General features: G+C 35.8%; 1 protein-coding gene across 1 annotated transcript in view; it reads right to left on the bottom strand.

Annotated features, from left to right (window-relative positions):
• Positions 1-251: 251 nt before the first annotated feature.
• The window catches only part of COL24A1 (collagen type XXIV alpha 1 chain), a 320,488-nt gene continuing 304,226 nt past the window's right edge, over positions 252-16,513 (bottom strand). The window contains exons 58-62 of the mRNA XM_081088262.1: positions 12,458-12,523; positions 11,660-11,828; positions 7,933-8,042; positions 4,967-5,182; positions 252-1,719 (exon numbers count right to left, since the gene is read on the bottom strand). Of these exons, the coding sequence (XP_080944388.1) occupies positions 1,573-1,719; positions 4,967-5,182; positions 7,933-8,042; positions 11,660-11,828; positions 12,458-12,523 (708 nt within the window). The 3' untranslated portion in view covers positions 252-1,572. The remainder of the gene's footprint in view (positions 1,720-4,966; positions 5,183-7,932; positions 8,043-11,659; positions 11,829-12,457; positions 12,524-16,513) is intronic.

Below are 16,513 nucleotides of genomic sequence, written 5' to 3'. Positions count from 1 at the left end.
TGATGGCTGCCTCCTGCATGCTCCACACCGGGGATCTAGCCTACAACCTGGGCATGTGCCCTGACCAGGAATCAAACTGTGATCTCCTGGCTCATAGGTTGATGCTCAACCACTGAGCCGTGCCAGCTGGACTGTAGCACATACTTTCTAATAATGTAAAAATATATTGTAGAGAAGGGCTATGCCAGAGGTGCTATCATACATTATACAAAGATATAGCAACAAAAGAAGAAAAACAAATATCACCAAAAAAGATTGAAAGCACATTTTTATTATAGATAGGTAATTGTGGTTTGCTGTGGCTAAAGGTATGCTTATAACATATGTACAAGCTTTTCTATATACCAAAAGTATAATATTTTTCTTTTAATATTGAACTAACATTTCTCTGCCAACAAGGGAAGTCTAAATTGGCTGAGTCTATTTTAAATGGCAAAAGACTGTGTTTCTTTTTCCTGGATGTTGCTTTAAAGACTAGTAAGTTGAATTCTTTTAGGTCCCAACACATGAAACTTAAGAACAGTAAAAGAAAATCAAAGAATACTACAAAATATATAATTTCTATAAAGCAGAAATATAAAGTTTTTATAATTTAAAACAGCAGCAATTTCAAAAGATTTGCTGAATTAAAACTTTACAAAATATATATACATAAAGTATCATTCCAGATGATCATGCGTTTTTAAAAATAGTATATCACAACCCCCAAACTCTAACCCAAACCTACTACTGGATGTAGCTGGCCTATAACAATTTTTTACAACTAAAAAAAATAAAACAAGAACAAAAGAAACCTCCCAATTCTCTTGTGATAAGCACAGGTTACAAGGTACTGGCTTTGATTCCTATCCACAAAGAGAATTTTAAAATAGAACAAGGACTTCACATAAATAATGTTTTACCTGTTAATATGTGATCAAACAAATTAAAATAAGTACTAACAACCAAAACAAATCTTGATGTAACCAGTACATATACTCTTAAAGAATGACAAAGACACAGAAATAAACTTGTCTACAAAAGCCACAAGCACCTTGTTTCAGAAAGAGCACCAAGCAACACAAAAAGGCAACACGTAAGAGGTAGTGTACCACCGGCTAAGATGTATATGCCCTTTGGGGACCTGAATACAGCTTAGTATTTGGGAAAATAAGACATATTACACTGTGGTCTATAATTTTAGACAGAAGCATTGCACGTTTGGGAGCATTAGCCAGTATTGCTCCATAGTGCTCTGCGCCTCCAGCTGTCTAATGGGTACTTTGCTCTCAGTCAAAAAATACAGGCTACCCTGAAGAATTCCATGTTTATAAATCTTCAGTTCTAGGGAATTCTCTAAGAAAGCTCAGATCAATATAATTTTTTAAAAAATTAAATAATTTATCAATTATAGTCCTTTAAAGAATGACTTTTCTCCATTTTAGGAGAAAGTCTTTTCTTCCTGAGATTCTTTATGATTTAGCCAATGCTTTATTCCATGCATTTCATAATGATAGTATCTTTCTGTCTATATTTTCCCCTCTGCAGCAATTACCTGGCCAACAGCATGAATTCAGAACTAATTCAGAGACCTTAGAGAAAGCACGCAGCACTGCTTTCAATGTAGTACTTTCGTTCAGCTTTGAGATGAGGAAGTTTTTGTACTTCAATTACTGGAAGTTGATTAGGGTCCTGGGTGTGAAAAAGGAATTTTGCCTTATGCCATCTGCCATCTTGAATCTGTAAAATAAGAACGAAATGCTTTAATATGTAATTGTTTCTTGAGAAGTCATTCTCAGCAGACAATTTTTCATAGACAATGTAGGCTTATTTTAAGGATTAGAGATAATAAATAGAAAGTGTGTAGAACAATGCTTGGCACAAAGTGCTCAAGAAATGGTACAGTTACTAGGAATAATTGAAAACATGGACTTATTCCTTTCTCTAAATTACATTGTGCATTCTGATTTTCCAGTCTTAGAGGTTAAGTTTAGCCTTCTGCTTCTGTTGTTTGTGAATTATTAAACCAGATAAAAAATAGAAGTCTGTACTATTTCTAATATAATTAATATTCATCTTGTCTGTATTCCTTTATTTGGGACTAATGTTTTAGGAGGGGAATTTTTCTTGAATGAAAGGAAATGAGTTATCTCAACTCTTATGTACTTTAGGCAGAAAATAACCAGAATTGTTTCAGTCAGGAATAAATCAGAATTCTGTTAAATTATCTTTTAGGTTTCTGCTCCCCGCTCCCCCATTCTGTGGTTACTATTCATATAGTTTCTTTCCTCTCTTCCTTCTAGGGCTTTCTGTTTTGATTATTACTATATGCTCTTTGGTTTCTAATAAATTCTATTATTGAACAAAAAATACCATTAAATAGCCTATTATTAAGATTCAATAAATCAAAATAGAGAAACACAATTGACTAGTTCAGTGAAGCTTTTTATTCAGGAGTTTATTCACCAAATTATCATGGTATAAATTTTAAAATTTGCAGGAACTTTAGAGATGATTTAACTTAAGGCAATTGAAGCTTACAGAAGGTAAATTACTAAAGTCATAAGCTAGATGTGATAACTAGAATTAGAGTTTGGTATGTAAGACATTGACAGATTTAACTTATTAAATATTTTAAGCAATATTTATTGAACACTAAGTATATTTGTAGAGTTGAATGAGATGTGATCCTCTATTTTCTTACAGTGCTTGAGAAATATAAAGATGAATAAATTAGTCTGGCTTCTGAATTTTACCAGCTTATAAATCTAGGTGGTAAGAGGAAAAACATAAACAAATAGCCATAATACAAGACCATACATGGTAAGTGCAGTATAAATAATGTACAATGAGGACTAAATTCCTCATTTCCAACTGGAGTAGTCAGGGAAAGCTTTATGAATTCAGAATTTAAGATGGGCCGTTTTGTATGCCTAAAATTTCCACCTGGTGGAGAGACAGAGGAGGGCATTCAGAGGAAGGAAATGACATGAGCAAAACAAAACAAAACAAAACAAAACAAAACAAAACAACAATTAAAACAACTGGAAAAGTAGAAAGTGGTTGTTAAAGTAATCCTAACATGGGGTTAAATGCACAGATTTTGTCCTGGAAGAGATAGTAATAGAAAGCCAGGTACCACCATTTCTTCACATATAAAATGGGAATAATAAAAAAACTACCTCACAGGGTTGTGAGGATTAAATGATATTTTAATTAAAAATCCCTACCAGTATAGTGTGGCATTAGCTGCATGATCTCTGCCTTTGCTTTCTTAGCTATAAAATGAGACTAATAATTTTTTCACAAAGCTGTTATAATTAAATAAAATAATGTATGTGATACATGGTACCTGCCATATAATAAGCCCCCAATAAGTAGGAATTGTTGATATGATGATGATGATGATGATGATGATGATGATGAATAGATCAGTTGGCCATAGTTTAGGGTAGACAGCGAGTGAAAGCCCAAGCTGAAAATGTAGGTTGGGACTGACTGTTCTCAGTGCTGACTAAAGAGCTGATAAGTTTGGATTGTGACTCAGAGATAGTAGTGAGTCCCTGAAGTTTTCTGGACAAAATTGTAAAAGTTAAATGAATTTGTTGGTAAAATTGATCTCTTCACTGATACAGAATGGGCCATATACTTCTGACTGTTTGTCTATGATTTTTCAAATACTCATGCACTACTTATCTGGAAATGTTATGAAAATGTAGTGTTCCCTGGAAAGTGTAACAGGTATCAAATTATGGGCTTCACAGTACACAATACAGAACACTTAAAGTCATTAGTAATATGTATGTAAAGCAGACAACTCTATTCCCTGTTAACAAGAGTTGGCAAACTCTTTTGTAAAGGGCTAGATAATAAATGTTGTAGGTTCTGTTGCATTTACTCAATTCTGCTATTGTAGTATGATAACAGGTATCTATCTATCTATCTATCTATCTATCTATCTATCTATCTATCATCTATCTATCTATCATCTATCTATAAAAGCCTAAGCAACCAAACGACCAAATGATTGGTCGAGTGGTCGCTATGATGCACACTGACCACCAGGGGACAGATGCTCAATGCACAGGATCGGGCTCCCTCCTGTCTGGATTGGGCCTGCAGGGATCAGGCTGAAACTGGCTATCCAACATCCTCTGAGGGATCCTGGATTGCAAGAGGGTGCAGGCCAGGCCAAGGGATCCACCAGTGCATGAACCGTGCACTGGGCCTCTAGTAGATAATAAATAAACAAAGGGGTATGGCTGTATTCCAATATTTATTTACAAAAACAAGTAGTGGGCTGAATTTGGTCTGTAAACTGTAGTTTGTTCATATCTGCCCTATAACAAAATATTTTAAAATTATAGAATTTTCCTAACTTTCATTATTTATTTTTAGTAAAAAAGGCTATAATTTAAATATTGATTGGTAGGCCCAGTCAATCTGCAATTATGCCCATATTTGATATCAGGTATAGAAAATGAAAAAATGAAGTAAAACTGACTTGCCTTTATAACCTGTTTTTCCATGAAGTAATGAGATGTAGAAGCACAGTGGTGAAACATATGAAAGAAATCTATTTATCTATATGCCCTATCTATCATCTATCTACCTATTATCTATCTATCTATCTATCTATCTATCTATCTATCTATCTATCATCTATCTATCTATCATCATCATCATCTATGATATAATTATCTCATATAGGAAATAAAAATTAAAAGTTAAATTTATGTATTAACACCCATTTTGCATATAAAATCTATGGCTGACCATTGGATGTGACTAAAGTTGACAAGACTTGACACAAGCAAATGACTGAATTTGAAAAATATAGGGTGATTATAAATCAGAACATTAACACCTGCTACACTTCTGTATCAGCAGTTTGTAATTAAAGTCTTATTCTCATTATTTTAATTTTGTATTTTTATCAATTTTCAGTTAGTTAGATTGAACAATTCTAAAAGTGCCATTCCCTTACCTTGCAATCATCTGAAAGCACTTTAGGTTCAAGTAGAGTGTTTTCTTCAAAAATCTGGCCATTCCATCCCTTGAAACCAATAGGCAATCCTGAGCCACTTGTCTGAGCACTTGTCCACACTGTAGTGTTTAGACAGTGAATGGTGATGATTTGGGTGGCTTCTGAGCTCAGTAAATGAAGAAAATTCATCTGGACTTTTCCAACTCCAAACTCCAACTAATGTCATGGAAACAATATGCATGTTATAAGATGTGGCAATTGAGAAACGTATAGTTTGGGGAAACTTGAGAAAAGTCCTTGAAGCATAGCCTTGAGAAAGCTACTTTTCTTGGCATTTAAATGTCAGTCAGCAGTGTGCTGGTGAATGCTTAACCACTGGCCCTTGCAGGGGTGGGGATTAGAGGTAGGTGGGTGGGAATTCCTGATTTATAGCATTGTCTGATTTCCACGGTGTGAAAACTCCCAGGATGGCTGATTTCAGGCTATCAAGGTGGCATCATTGAACAGGGAGTGAGGAAGAGATGTTAACTATAGGCTCTCCAGAGCCAGTCTGAGCTGGCTTAAGCAGACCACTAAGCTTCCATACAAGACAAAAAAAGAAATGAAGACAGATTTCATAATGCTATCTAAAATGCATTAGTAATTTGTTGTCGATTAATGCTTTACTAATTTTTTCATAAAAATCATAAATTATGTCTATACTTCCATTTGTAGGATTTTTTTAAAAGTTTCTAAAGACAAGCTACAAGTTGTAATGATAGCTTGGTTGAGTAACCGTAACTGAGAGCCCTATATTCTTTGTGTTGCCAGCTCTAATGCAGTTGCAGTCATATAGTGAGTCATCAATACATATTTATTGAATGAATGCATGAATGAGCATTAACTAAAAAAGTGAATAATATAGGGCAAAACTGGAGCAAGGGTCTGATTGTATATTTTCAAGGCTTAGGCAAAGAAGTAGATTTTTCTAAAGCTTTAGACTTATTCTTATTCTTATTCTTATTTTAGCACTATTCATGTAGAGATGTGATCATAACATAAGTGAATAGAAATGGTTCCTACTGAGGAATTTATATTAAATTCCGAACATAAAATTAGAAAAATATCAGTTAGGAGGTAATAGAGAAGGAAAAAATAAAACAACAACGTAAAAAGTAAAGCCCCAGGAAAAGAAAGAAAAGACAAAGTAAGGACATAGGATGAAAGCACGAAAGGATCATCATAAGGAACATTAGAGTCTAAGGAGTTCAAATGCCTTCATTTAACAGATGAGACTCACAAACTTGTAAAAATTTAAACTTTCTAAGCCTTAGTCTCCATGTTAATTAAGCTGGGTATAAAATGGACACGGCAGGATTGTTATGAGGATCTGAGGTGCCAAGTGTCATTGACCTAGAACAGTGTCTAGTGGCTCACAGTATCATTTCCCAGGTAGAGACTAGAACCCAGGTCCCTAATTTTAAGTCAACTTTGCTTTCCACTAACCTTCCCAGGCTTTCTCAGGTTGAGCTTATGGATAGGAGAGATGGGAGAACTGATTCAGTCTCCCAGAAATAAGTGCACTGCTCCTATCTCCTTTGCATTATCCCCCCTCCCTTTCTTCATGGGCTGAATCCAGGAGAGTGAAGATGATAATGTGAATATTTGGGAAGCAGGACTATCACGCCACTCTTCCTTAGACATGTACAAATGCCCTAAAAATGGAAGAATCATTCCTTCCTCTGCTTTGGGCTTAATAATGGTAAATGCCTATTGAGATGAACTGTGAAACACCCTCGTTAATGAAGGGGGATATTTTAGGACGAGAGAGCAGTCTAACAATAAACAGTTAGTGAGACTAACAGACTGTATATTTTAGTTGCTGCTTTTTAAATCATGGTTACAACACAAATAGGCACATGTATCTGTTCTTGGTCAATGAGAAATAAGTTCTTGGTAATACTAAGGTGGTTTAACCAGAAAAAGAAATGCAGTTTTGATTTCTTCAATATATGTTATAGGTAGAACTAAGCTTTAGGTTTTATAAATGCTTGTCATAACATCCAGCCTGACACTAAGCTAACTTTCATTTATTCTAAACATTTGATTTATAGAATTATACTTGAAAGAAGTTTTAAATAATAGTCAATGGATGTTTATGGGAGGTTATTTTGCACTTAATCACACAAAAAAGGCAAGTTTTGTGGCAAAATTTCTCTTTTATTGATAATATAATTTTCAGTAAAATTTTAGGTAATCTATATATATAAAAGCCTAAGCAACTGTTACTACTGAACAACCGAATGACTGGTCGACCAGTTGCTATGACATGCATTGACCCCAGGGGGCAGACGCTCAATGCAGGAGCTGCCCCCTGGTGGTCAGTGTGCTCTCACAGCCAACCTCCCGTGGTCCCTCCCCATGGTCTGCAGGCCCCGATTGGCCCCTCGCCCCCAACCGGCCAACCTCCTGCAGTCCCTCCCCACTCCACCCCTCCCCCCTTCCCAGCCTGCCAGCCCTGATCACCCCGATAGGGACTGAGCAAGACGGCCTTAATAGGCCCTGATCGCTGGCCAGGCCAAGGGACCCCACCCATGCACAAATTCATGCATCAGGCCTCTAGTGATAATATAATTTTCAGTATAATTTAAGGGAACTGATTATTGATTACAACCGCTGCAGCTGCTTAGGGATTTTCTAATTTATGTGCTTATATAAAAACATATGGTTCACATTAAAATTTTTTTTTAAAGCATAATAAGTACAGTAAGTCAAGAGAAACCAATCATAAAAATACACAATCAAAATGTCAAGATTAACTAGGATTATTTTTCAGAAACAAAAAATTTATTTCTTACATATGGTAGAGAACAATATGTTGCTTCCATTCATAAAATTTGTAATTATTTACAGTGACAGAATTTTAAAAATTATTGTTCACTGATTTTTAGCAATTACTGACATGTATTCTAAAATTCAATACACACCTTTGACACAGGAACAGGAGATAAACATGTCTGACCACCGGCACTGAAATTGCAAAAAACCTCAATGGCATCTGAAGGACATCCGAGATTTGGATCAATCCAATATTTTCCTATTAATTTATTGTAAACCATAAAAACATGTAAATATCATATTAAAATATTTGAAACATCTCTACAAATTATCATACTTTAAATATATATTTCATCTTACCTGTAAAATAACTTAGATTATAGAAATACTTATACTTAGTAAATAAATGGGAAGGTGCAAGCATTATATAAAATTAATACTGAAAATATATTTTCACATATCTATCAATCTAATGGAAGGCATTTCATAATTTTTATAAAAATTATAGAGTGGCTGAATTTATTGCTTCATTTTACAGATAAGAGTGCTGAACACCTTAAAATAAATTGTCTGAAGTTACATAGTTGATAGAAAAATTGGACTTAATGTGATATATGTGTACTCTGTTCTATATTTCTTAAAATGAATATATTCTTTTAAATAATAGAAGAAACTTTGGCAATCTCCCTGAGGTAAACCATATCTTTATAATAATAACTAGGGGCCCGGTGCACGAAATTCGTGCACTATGTGTGTGTGTGGGCGGGAGTGTCCCTCAGCCCAGCCTACCCCCTCTCACATACTGGGAGCCCTCAGGCGTTGACCCCCATCACCCTCCAATCACAGGATCGGCCCCTTGCCCAGGCCTGAGGCCTCCGCCAGAGGTGTCAGGCTTGGACAGGGGACCCCCATCTCCCCCTGATCACTGGCTCTGGCCCCCGCCCAGGCCTGAGGCCTCTGGCCCAGGAATCATGCCTGGGCAGGGGACCCCCATCTCCCTCTGATCGCTTGCTCCACCCCCCGCCCAAGCCTGACACCTTTGACCCAGGCTTCAGGCCTGGGCAAGGGGACCATCATATCCCCCCAATCCCCGGCTCCGCCCCCCACCCAGGCCTGATGCCTCAGCCAGAGGAGTTGACCCTCATCACTCTCCGATCACCAATCACCGGATCGGCCCCTTGACCAGGCCTGAGGCCTCCGGCAGAGGTGTCAGGCCTGGGCAGGGGACCCCCAGCTCCCCGGCCCAGGCAGCGGGGACCTGCAGTGGCAGCGGGGGGCGCTGCGATCGTGGGCTTCGCTTTAGGCCCAGGCAAGGGACCCCTAGCTCCTGGGACTGCCAGCTTCGACCGTGCCCAGCTCCCATCGCTGGCTCCACCCCTACTTCCTGCTATCACTGGCCAGGGCGGCAAAGGCGCCTGATTCTCCGATCATGGCTGGGGGGCAGGGCAAAGGCGGCCCCCCAGCTCTTAGCTCCCCCCTGGGTTTCAGATCACTGTCAGTGGCAGGGGGCTTCTTCCTGCTTTCCCTTTCGCCTCCCTGCATTGTGCCTACATATGCAAATTAGCCGCCATCTTGTTGGCAGTTAACTGCCAATCTTAGTTGGCAGTTAATTTGCATATAGCCCTGATTAGCCAATGAAAAGGGTATCGTCGTATGCCAATTACCATTTTTCTCTTTTATTAGTGTAGATAATAATAAAAATAATAAAGCTTTATTTTTGTTTTCAGAAAGCAAAATGTACAATAAAATGGTTATCATTTTTGTGCTTCTTCATCAGATTTGTAAGTGGGAAAAACTAAAATCCCAACAGCCAGTGTAAGACGGTCTCCACTGAGGGCCCAGGAGGACCGAATGGGGCCTGCAGTTAGCCTACAGAAAACACTAAGGCTGGAAAAGCATTGGGCTGGTATATTAATTCCAGAATAACAGGCCTGGAGTATTGGAACTGCACCTTATTCCAAATGCAATGACAGATATTCTTTAACGGGGTAAAGCTAGGCTACAATTTGTATGGATGCCCCTTTTCTTCCGAGAATGGGGTCCTTTGAAAGCCTAAGTCTCACCTTAGGTGGACCACAGATTCTTCCTTTTGACCCCTAGCCTTATGAAGCCATCAAAGGCACTGCTCCGCTCTAAGCACACCCAGAACAAAAGTAGCTCTAGCTGTTGTGCTCACTCCTCTGTCTTTTCCAAAATCTTGGCTTGACAAGATATGGGAACAACCAAAGTGTCTTTGATAGATGATTAGATACAGATGATGGGGCACAAACAGGGTGGGGAAATGTTTGTATGGAAAATAATAAATACAATAAGTAATAAATAATAATATAAGAATAAACTCTGTGTTTCCCATACTCACAGCTGTAAACCTACTTTTGCTCCACCCTATATATACAGTGGAATACTGCTCAGCTAGAAACCTTTTTTGCCATATTTTTTTTGTAGCTTGTTCTCATACCTCCTCTTGATATTGCTTAAATGTCACTTTCTCAGAGATGTCTTATCTAACTTCACCCCCATTCCATTTTCTATCATATCCCTCTTAACTGGTGTGTTGTGTTTCTCAATAGCATTTACCACCTCCTAGTGATAGCAGTATTTTTGGGCATAAAGACCATTCTTATATATTGCAATCCACACCAATTAACTATTTCTCCAACAAGGAAGGCAGACCTTGAATTAGATTTCATTGATCTGTATGTCTTATGATGTCTTTGTTCCTTTCAATTCTCTAGAATTGCATTTTTATGCCCTCAATGAAGGGAAAGAATCTAATTTAGAATTATTATGGACAGGTATAATTATAAATATTATTTTAGTTTTTATACTAATCTAGGGTATAAAATATATGTATAAGTTAAAAATTTTATTAATATCTATAAAATTAATATTTTCATTGTATTTTTTAGAACAGAAGTAGATGTTTGTTGATAAGAAATTGTGTGTGTGTATGTGGTATGTATATATAAAATTAAAATAAATAAAATATGGACTACTATTCACCCTACAGAATGATATAATTTAGTTTTTTCCCCAAATCAGCTTATGTGTCATTGTGTCGGTGCTAGAGTTTTTAGTAAAAACTAATAACTACTAATATTGACTGTATGGCTGACTAATAAAAATTAAAATTAAATGACATATTGTAGCAGATAGGATTTCCCCTTCTTATCATCAAATAATGATGACTACTCCACTCACTTTAAAACTTTTCCTTGCCCCCCTCCCAAAACATTCAGTAAGAAAGGTTATAATTCCCCCCCCCCAAACAAACAAACAAACAAACAAACAAAAAATCTTTTCCTTGCTGATTCTACTCTGTATCTATTTTGCACATCTAGTTAATGGTTACTGGGGTGCTTGTGTAGAGATAAGAAAATTCCAAAAATAACAAACCACTCAGCTTTTGTAGTCACCAATTGTGAAATGAGGCATGTAAATTGCATTTTGTGTAAAAACTATAATTTTAGGAGGTGGCGGGAGTTCTATGAAATGTTTCTTTTTGTTGCTAACTTTGGGGGTCCTGATAGAGGCTCCTGTCAACCCAAAAGTCCTCCCTTCCCATTTTAATTTTAACATGAAGGTGACACATTCCAAGAACAAAGTGTAAGCAAGTGATACAGGAAGGTACGAGTGGGAAAAGTTAGGGATCAATAAAACGTGTAGTAGAAAACCTTTGCAAGGTGAGCCCTCAGAAAAGGATACTCTGAAGCATGTCTTCCTCAAAGAGCATTTGTTCTTGATGACATTAAAATGCCTTCTGTCAGGGTTTTATCAAAATGATTAATATTTGGAATGAACACACTGCAAATATCAAACACACTGAAATGATTAAATGAAATTACACATCTGAGCTCGAGGAAACCAAGAATTTACCATCTGATACTTTGTGTTCACAGTTGAGCAAATCTTTGCAGATTCGTGCTGGGTTATCGCGTGTGCCAAGAGGATTCTTGATGCTGTGCAGTAAATTGCTAAGGTAGTTCAAGGTTTTGAATATCTCTGCACTGTAGTCAATTAAAGTCACTTCAGTATTCTGGTAGCTCTGCCAAGTCATCATAAAAATGATGTTAGCAAAAACACATAGAGTAGCCATTAACAATAGTAACTCTAATAATCAACACAGATCAACACAGAAGAAAAATGTATTCCTATTGTGTGCAATGTTTTGGGAGTAGGATGTAAAAAATGGTTTATCTTTAAATATAGGCATTTGTGTCTGCTTTATTAATTTTGATCCTAAATAGAGATTACATTTACACTAGAAGTCTAATTTTCAAGCTGGCATAAATATAACAATTACTATGCCTACTACAAAATATATTTTTTTAAAAAAATCATACGTTGAATAGAGTTTAAATAAGAAAAATAAGTAGTGATGATAGGTTTCATGTTAAGAAATGGCAATTTCATTTTGTTATTTTTCTTTGGTACTACCACATTCCTTATAAAAATCCTTTAATAATATTACATTTTTATTTTAAATGTATCCCTTAAAAATTCTATGTATACTTCTATTTATTAAAATCACTTACTTTGTCCTTAAAATGGCTCTATTATTTTAAATCTGTTTTAAGTATAACATTTGAGATAAACCCACATGTTAGCCTCGAAAAAATTTCTGTTTAATTTGTATACTGAGACTGCCAATGTAAATAAAGCTAGACATATTACCTCCATCTGTAGGGCAGTATGTGATTCAAACAAGGCTTGAATAGCAGCATTGATATCCATTTGTTTCTGTGTAAAACAAAACTATTTTAGATCAGCAATAAGATCAACACCAAGTGCTCTAAAGCAAAGGCTGTAAATTCTGAAAGCACTGCTGTTAAAAGTATACTAGACTTAGTATCTGAAAGGGGTTTATACCTCTATGGTTAGACAGATCTTGCAAATATAACCTGGCTATCTGAAAGGACAATATGCTGCCTTCATCCAAATTTCTAAAGCCTCCTAATTAAAAAAGGCCCAACTCTAGAGCTTTCCAATGAAAAACTATTTGTCGCTGCTGCATGAAAACACACACAAAATTACTCAAGAGGAAGAAGAATGAAATATGACCCCCTCGGTTAATAAATTGTAAAGTGAAGAATAAATAACTGTAGTAATTTCTGAGTTACATTCTTGGAAGGAAAATAGAATAAATACTACTGTGTTGAGGTAGTCACATTAGTTTAATCTGATACTTCTGCGGTCTTAAAAAACAATTTCAAAAGTTGGAAAATGTACCATTAGTCCCCAAAGAAATAATACAATATAAATCCAATCTCCTCCTACGTCTAATAAGATATATTTTTAGAGAAAGACTCAGCAAAACCATTAGTAAAAATCTTTCTTGTGTTTTAGTTTTTAAAAAGGTTGGAAACTGAGAAGCATGAGTTGAGAGAAAGTTCTGAGAAATGGCATCTGTATGAGCCAATCAAGCAATCTAATTTCTTTCAGAAGGATTGCACTGCTAAGATAATCTTTTTACTTGGAGGTCCATATAATAGAAACTGTTTTCAACAGATCTTTCATAGCTCATGGTTGGTAATTTGAAAAACTATTTAAAATGATGGGACAATCAATAAAATGCATTCTTCCTTGCCACAACATGTGGTTTTCATATTGGAAAATAATTGAATCACTCTGTATACATATACTGCCAAACACTGTGATACAAATTGAGGATAAAATGGTGAGCAAAAAAGAAAATTGCTCCTGTGGAGCTGAAGTTCAAAGAGGGAAAAAGGCATTAACCACATCACCTCAAAAGTACATAATTACAAATTGTGGTATGTGCCATTAAAGAAAAGAACATGGACCTGTAAGGGAAATTAGGGATTCTGAATCAACTCTGGAGGATAGAAGAGGTTTGGAAAGGAGAGGCCAGGGAAGGCTTCCTTGAAGTTGTGACTTCTGAGCTGAGATATGAAGAATGAATATGATTATAAGAAGAAGGGGTTGGGAGGGCTTTGTAGGCAGAAGTAACTAACAACCTTGTACAAAGGCCATGAGACAGAGAAGCATGGCCTATTCAAGAAGCAGAAAGGGTTACCCTAAAAATTTCTGTGCAGATTAAATAGTTTGAACCACCATGTTTATGTGAATGGGCAGATTTTGGATATGAGTCACACAAAAATATTGGCCCTAAACGTGGACAACTGAATTCAGTAATAAACAATAGCCACCTTCATATTTTCCAGTTGGTTTGTAATTAGGGCTTTAATCTTACAAAACCTAGCATAGCAGTTCTAAGATCTTCAGGCTTAGGATCCTTTTGCACTTTTAAATATTAGTAAGGGCTGTAGACAACTTTCTTTTATCTAAGTTATAACTTTTGATATTTACCATAGTAGAAATTAAAACAAAATTTAAAATGATTTGTATTAATTACTTTAAAACAACAAATCCACTATATGTAAATACAAACTATTTTTTAATGAAAAGTAATTACAATTTTCCAAAACAAAATAGTGATAAGCGTGGTATTGTTTTACACTTTGTTCATCTCTTAATTATCTGGACTAATAGGAGATAGCGGATTCTCCTATTTGCTTCTGTATTTAATCTGTTATATATTATTTTAGTTGAGTTATATGAAGAAAGATGGCTTTATAGAGATACACAGCTGGAAGAAAGATCGTTTTAGTATCTTTTCAGATAATTTTGGTATTCTTTCTTAAAGTGATTTAAAAATATATATTTTTATTGATTTCAGAAAGGAAGGGAGAGGGAGAGAGAGAAGCATCAACCACATCGGAGATCCAGCCTGCAACCTGGGCATGTGCCCTGACCAGGAATTGAATGTGACCACCTGGTTCATAGGTCAATGCTCAACCACTGAGCCATGCCAGCTGAGCATGGATATTCTCCTTTGATACTATATCAAAACTTGACAAGTGGTAGTTTCAATATCAATAGAGAGATAGAAATTAAAGAACCAAATTCTGTAGTTGAAAGACATAATAACTGAAATGAAAACTTACTAGAGAGGGTCCTAGATGGTTTGGCTCAGTGGATAGAGCCTTGCCTGTGGACTGAAGGGTCCAGGTTTGATTCCAGACAAGGGCACATACCTTGGTTGCAGGCTCAATCCCCTGTCCCAGGTCCAGGCAGAAGGCAATGGATTGAAGTGTCTCTGTCACACAGATGTTTCTCTCTGTGTCTCTCCCATCCCTCCCACTCTCTCTAAAAATCAATAAAAAGTATCCTCAGGTGAGGATTTAAAGTTTTTATTTATTTATTTATTTTTTTTTGTTTGTTTGTTTGTTTTTTTACTAGAGAGGCTCATCAGTAGATTTAAGTAGACAGAAAAAAGAATCAGTAAATTTAGAGATAGGTTTATTGAGATTATCCAGTCAGAGGAGTTTAATGAAAAAGAGTGAAGAATGTGAAGAGACTCAGAGACCTATAGGACAAATTAAAGCACACAAACATATGCATAATTATATTTTCAGAAGAAGTGGAGAGAGAGAAAGTGGCAGGAAAAATATTTTAAGAATAGTGACTCGAAATGTTCCAAAATTTATGAGAAACATTTATCAAAAGATCCAAGAAGCTCAGTAAACTCCATAGACATATCATAATAAGAGTGTGAGGAGCTGAATATACAGAGATAAACTTGAAGGCAGAAAGAGAGGAGCTACTCATCATGTCCAAAAGATCCTCAATATCAGCAACTGATTTTTTATTAAAATAATAAAGATGAGAAGGCAGTGGGATTACATTTTCAGAGTGCTGAAAGAAAAGGACTGTCAACCAAAAATTTTATATCCAGTAAAACTATTCTTCAAAAAATGAAGAAAAATGAAGACATTTTCAGATAAACAAATACTGAGGCTGTTCGTCACTAGCAAGTGTTTCCTGAGAAATAATATAGGAGACTTTTAGGCTGAAATTAAAGGATACCAGGCAGAAAATTGAATTCACATGAAAAAATAAAGAGCACTGGTAAAAGTAACTATATGGGTAAATCTCAAAGACAGTGTAAATCCCAAATAGCCATAACAATCTTGAAAAGAAGAACAAAGTTGGAGGTCTCACACGTCAATTTAAAAACTTACTACAAAGCTACAGTGATCAAAGCAGTGTGATATTGGTATAAAGATAGATACATAGTCCAATAGAATAAAACTGAGTCCACAAATAAATCCTCATATATAGTCAAATAATTTTTTACAAGGGTGCTAAGACCATTCAGTAAGGAAAGAAGAGTCTTTCCAACAAATAGTGCTGAGAAAATTTGATAAACACATGCAGAAAAATGGAGTTACACCCTTACCTTACATCAGATACAAAAATTTACTCAAAATGGATCAAAGAGTTAAATATAAGAGCTGAAACTATAAAACTCTTAGAAGTAAGTTTAGGGAAAAAGCTTCATGATATTGGATTTAACAATGATTTTTTGGATATGACACAAAAAATAAGGCAACAAAAGAAAAAGGAAATAAACTGGCCTACATAAAAATTAAAGACTTCTGTGCAAAGGACACTATCCACAGAGTGAAAAGGCAGGCCATGGAATGGGGAAGGATATTTGCAAATTAGATATCTGATAAGGAATTAATATTCAGAATACCTAAAGATTTCCTACAACTTAACAAAAGCAACAAAACAAAAACAAGCAACCCAATAATAAAAAAAGTGCAAAAACATTTTTCTAAAGAAGATATATAAGCCAATTTTTCCAAAGAAGATTTTGAATAGACATTTCCTCAAATGAGATATATAAGCCAATAAGCACAC

The sequence above is a fragment of the Myotis nattereri genome (assembly GCF_964212035.1).
Source record: "Myotis nattereri genome assembly, chromosome: 3".
Lineage (NCBI taxonomy): Eukaryota > Metazoa > Chordata > Mammalia > Chiroptera > Vespertilionidae > Myotis > Myotis nattereri.
Note: the sequence above shows the minus strand (reverse complement) of the source record. Positions and strands in the feature narration are given on the sequence as shown.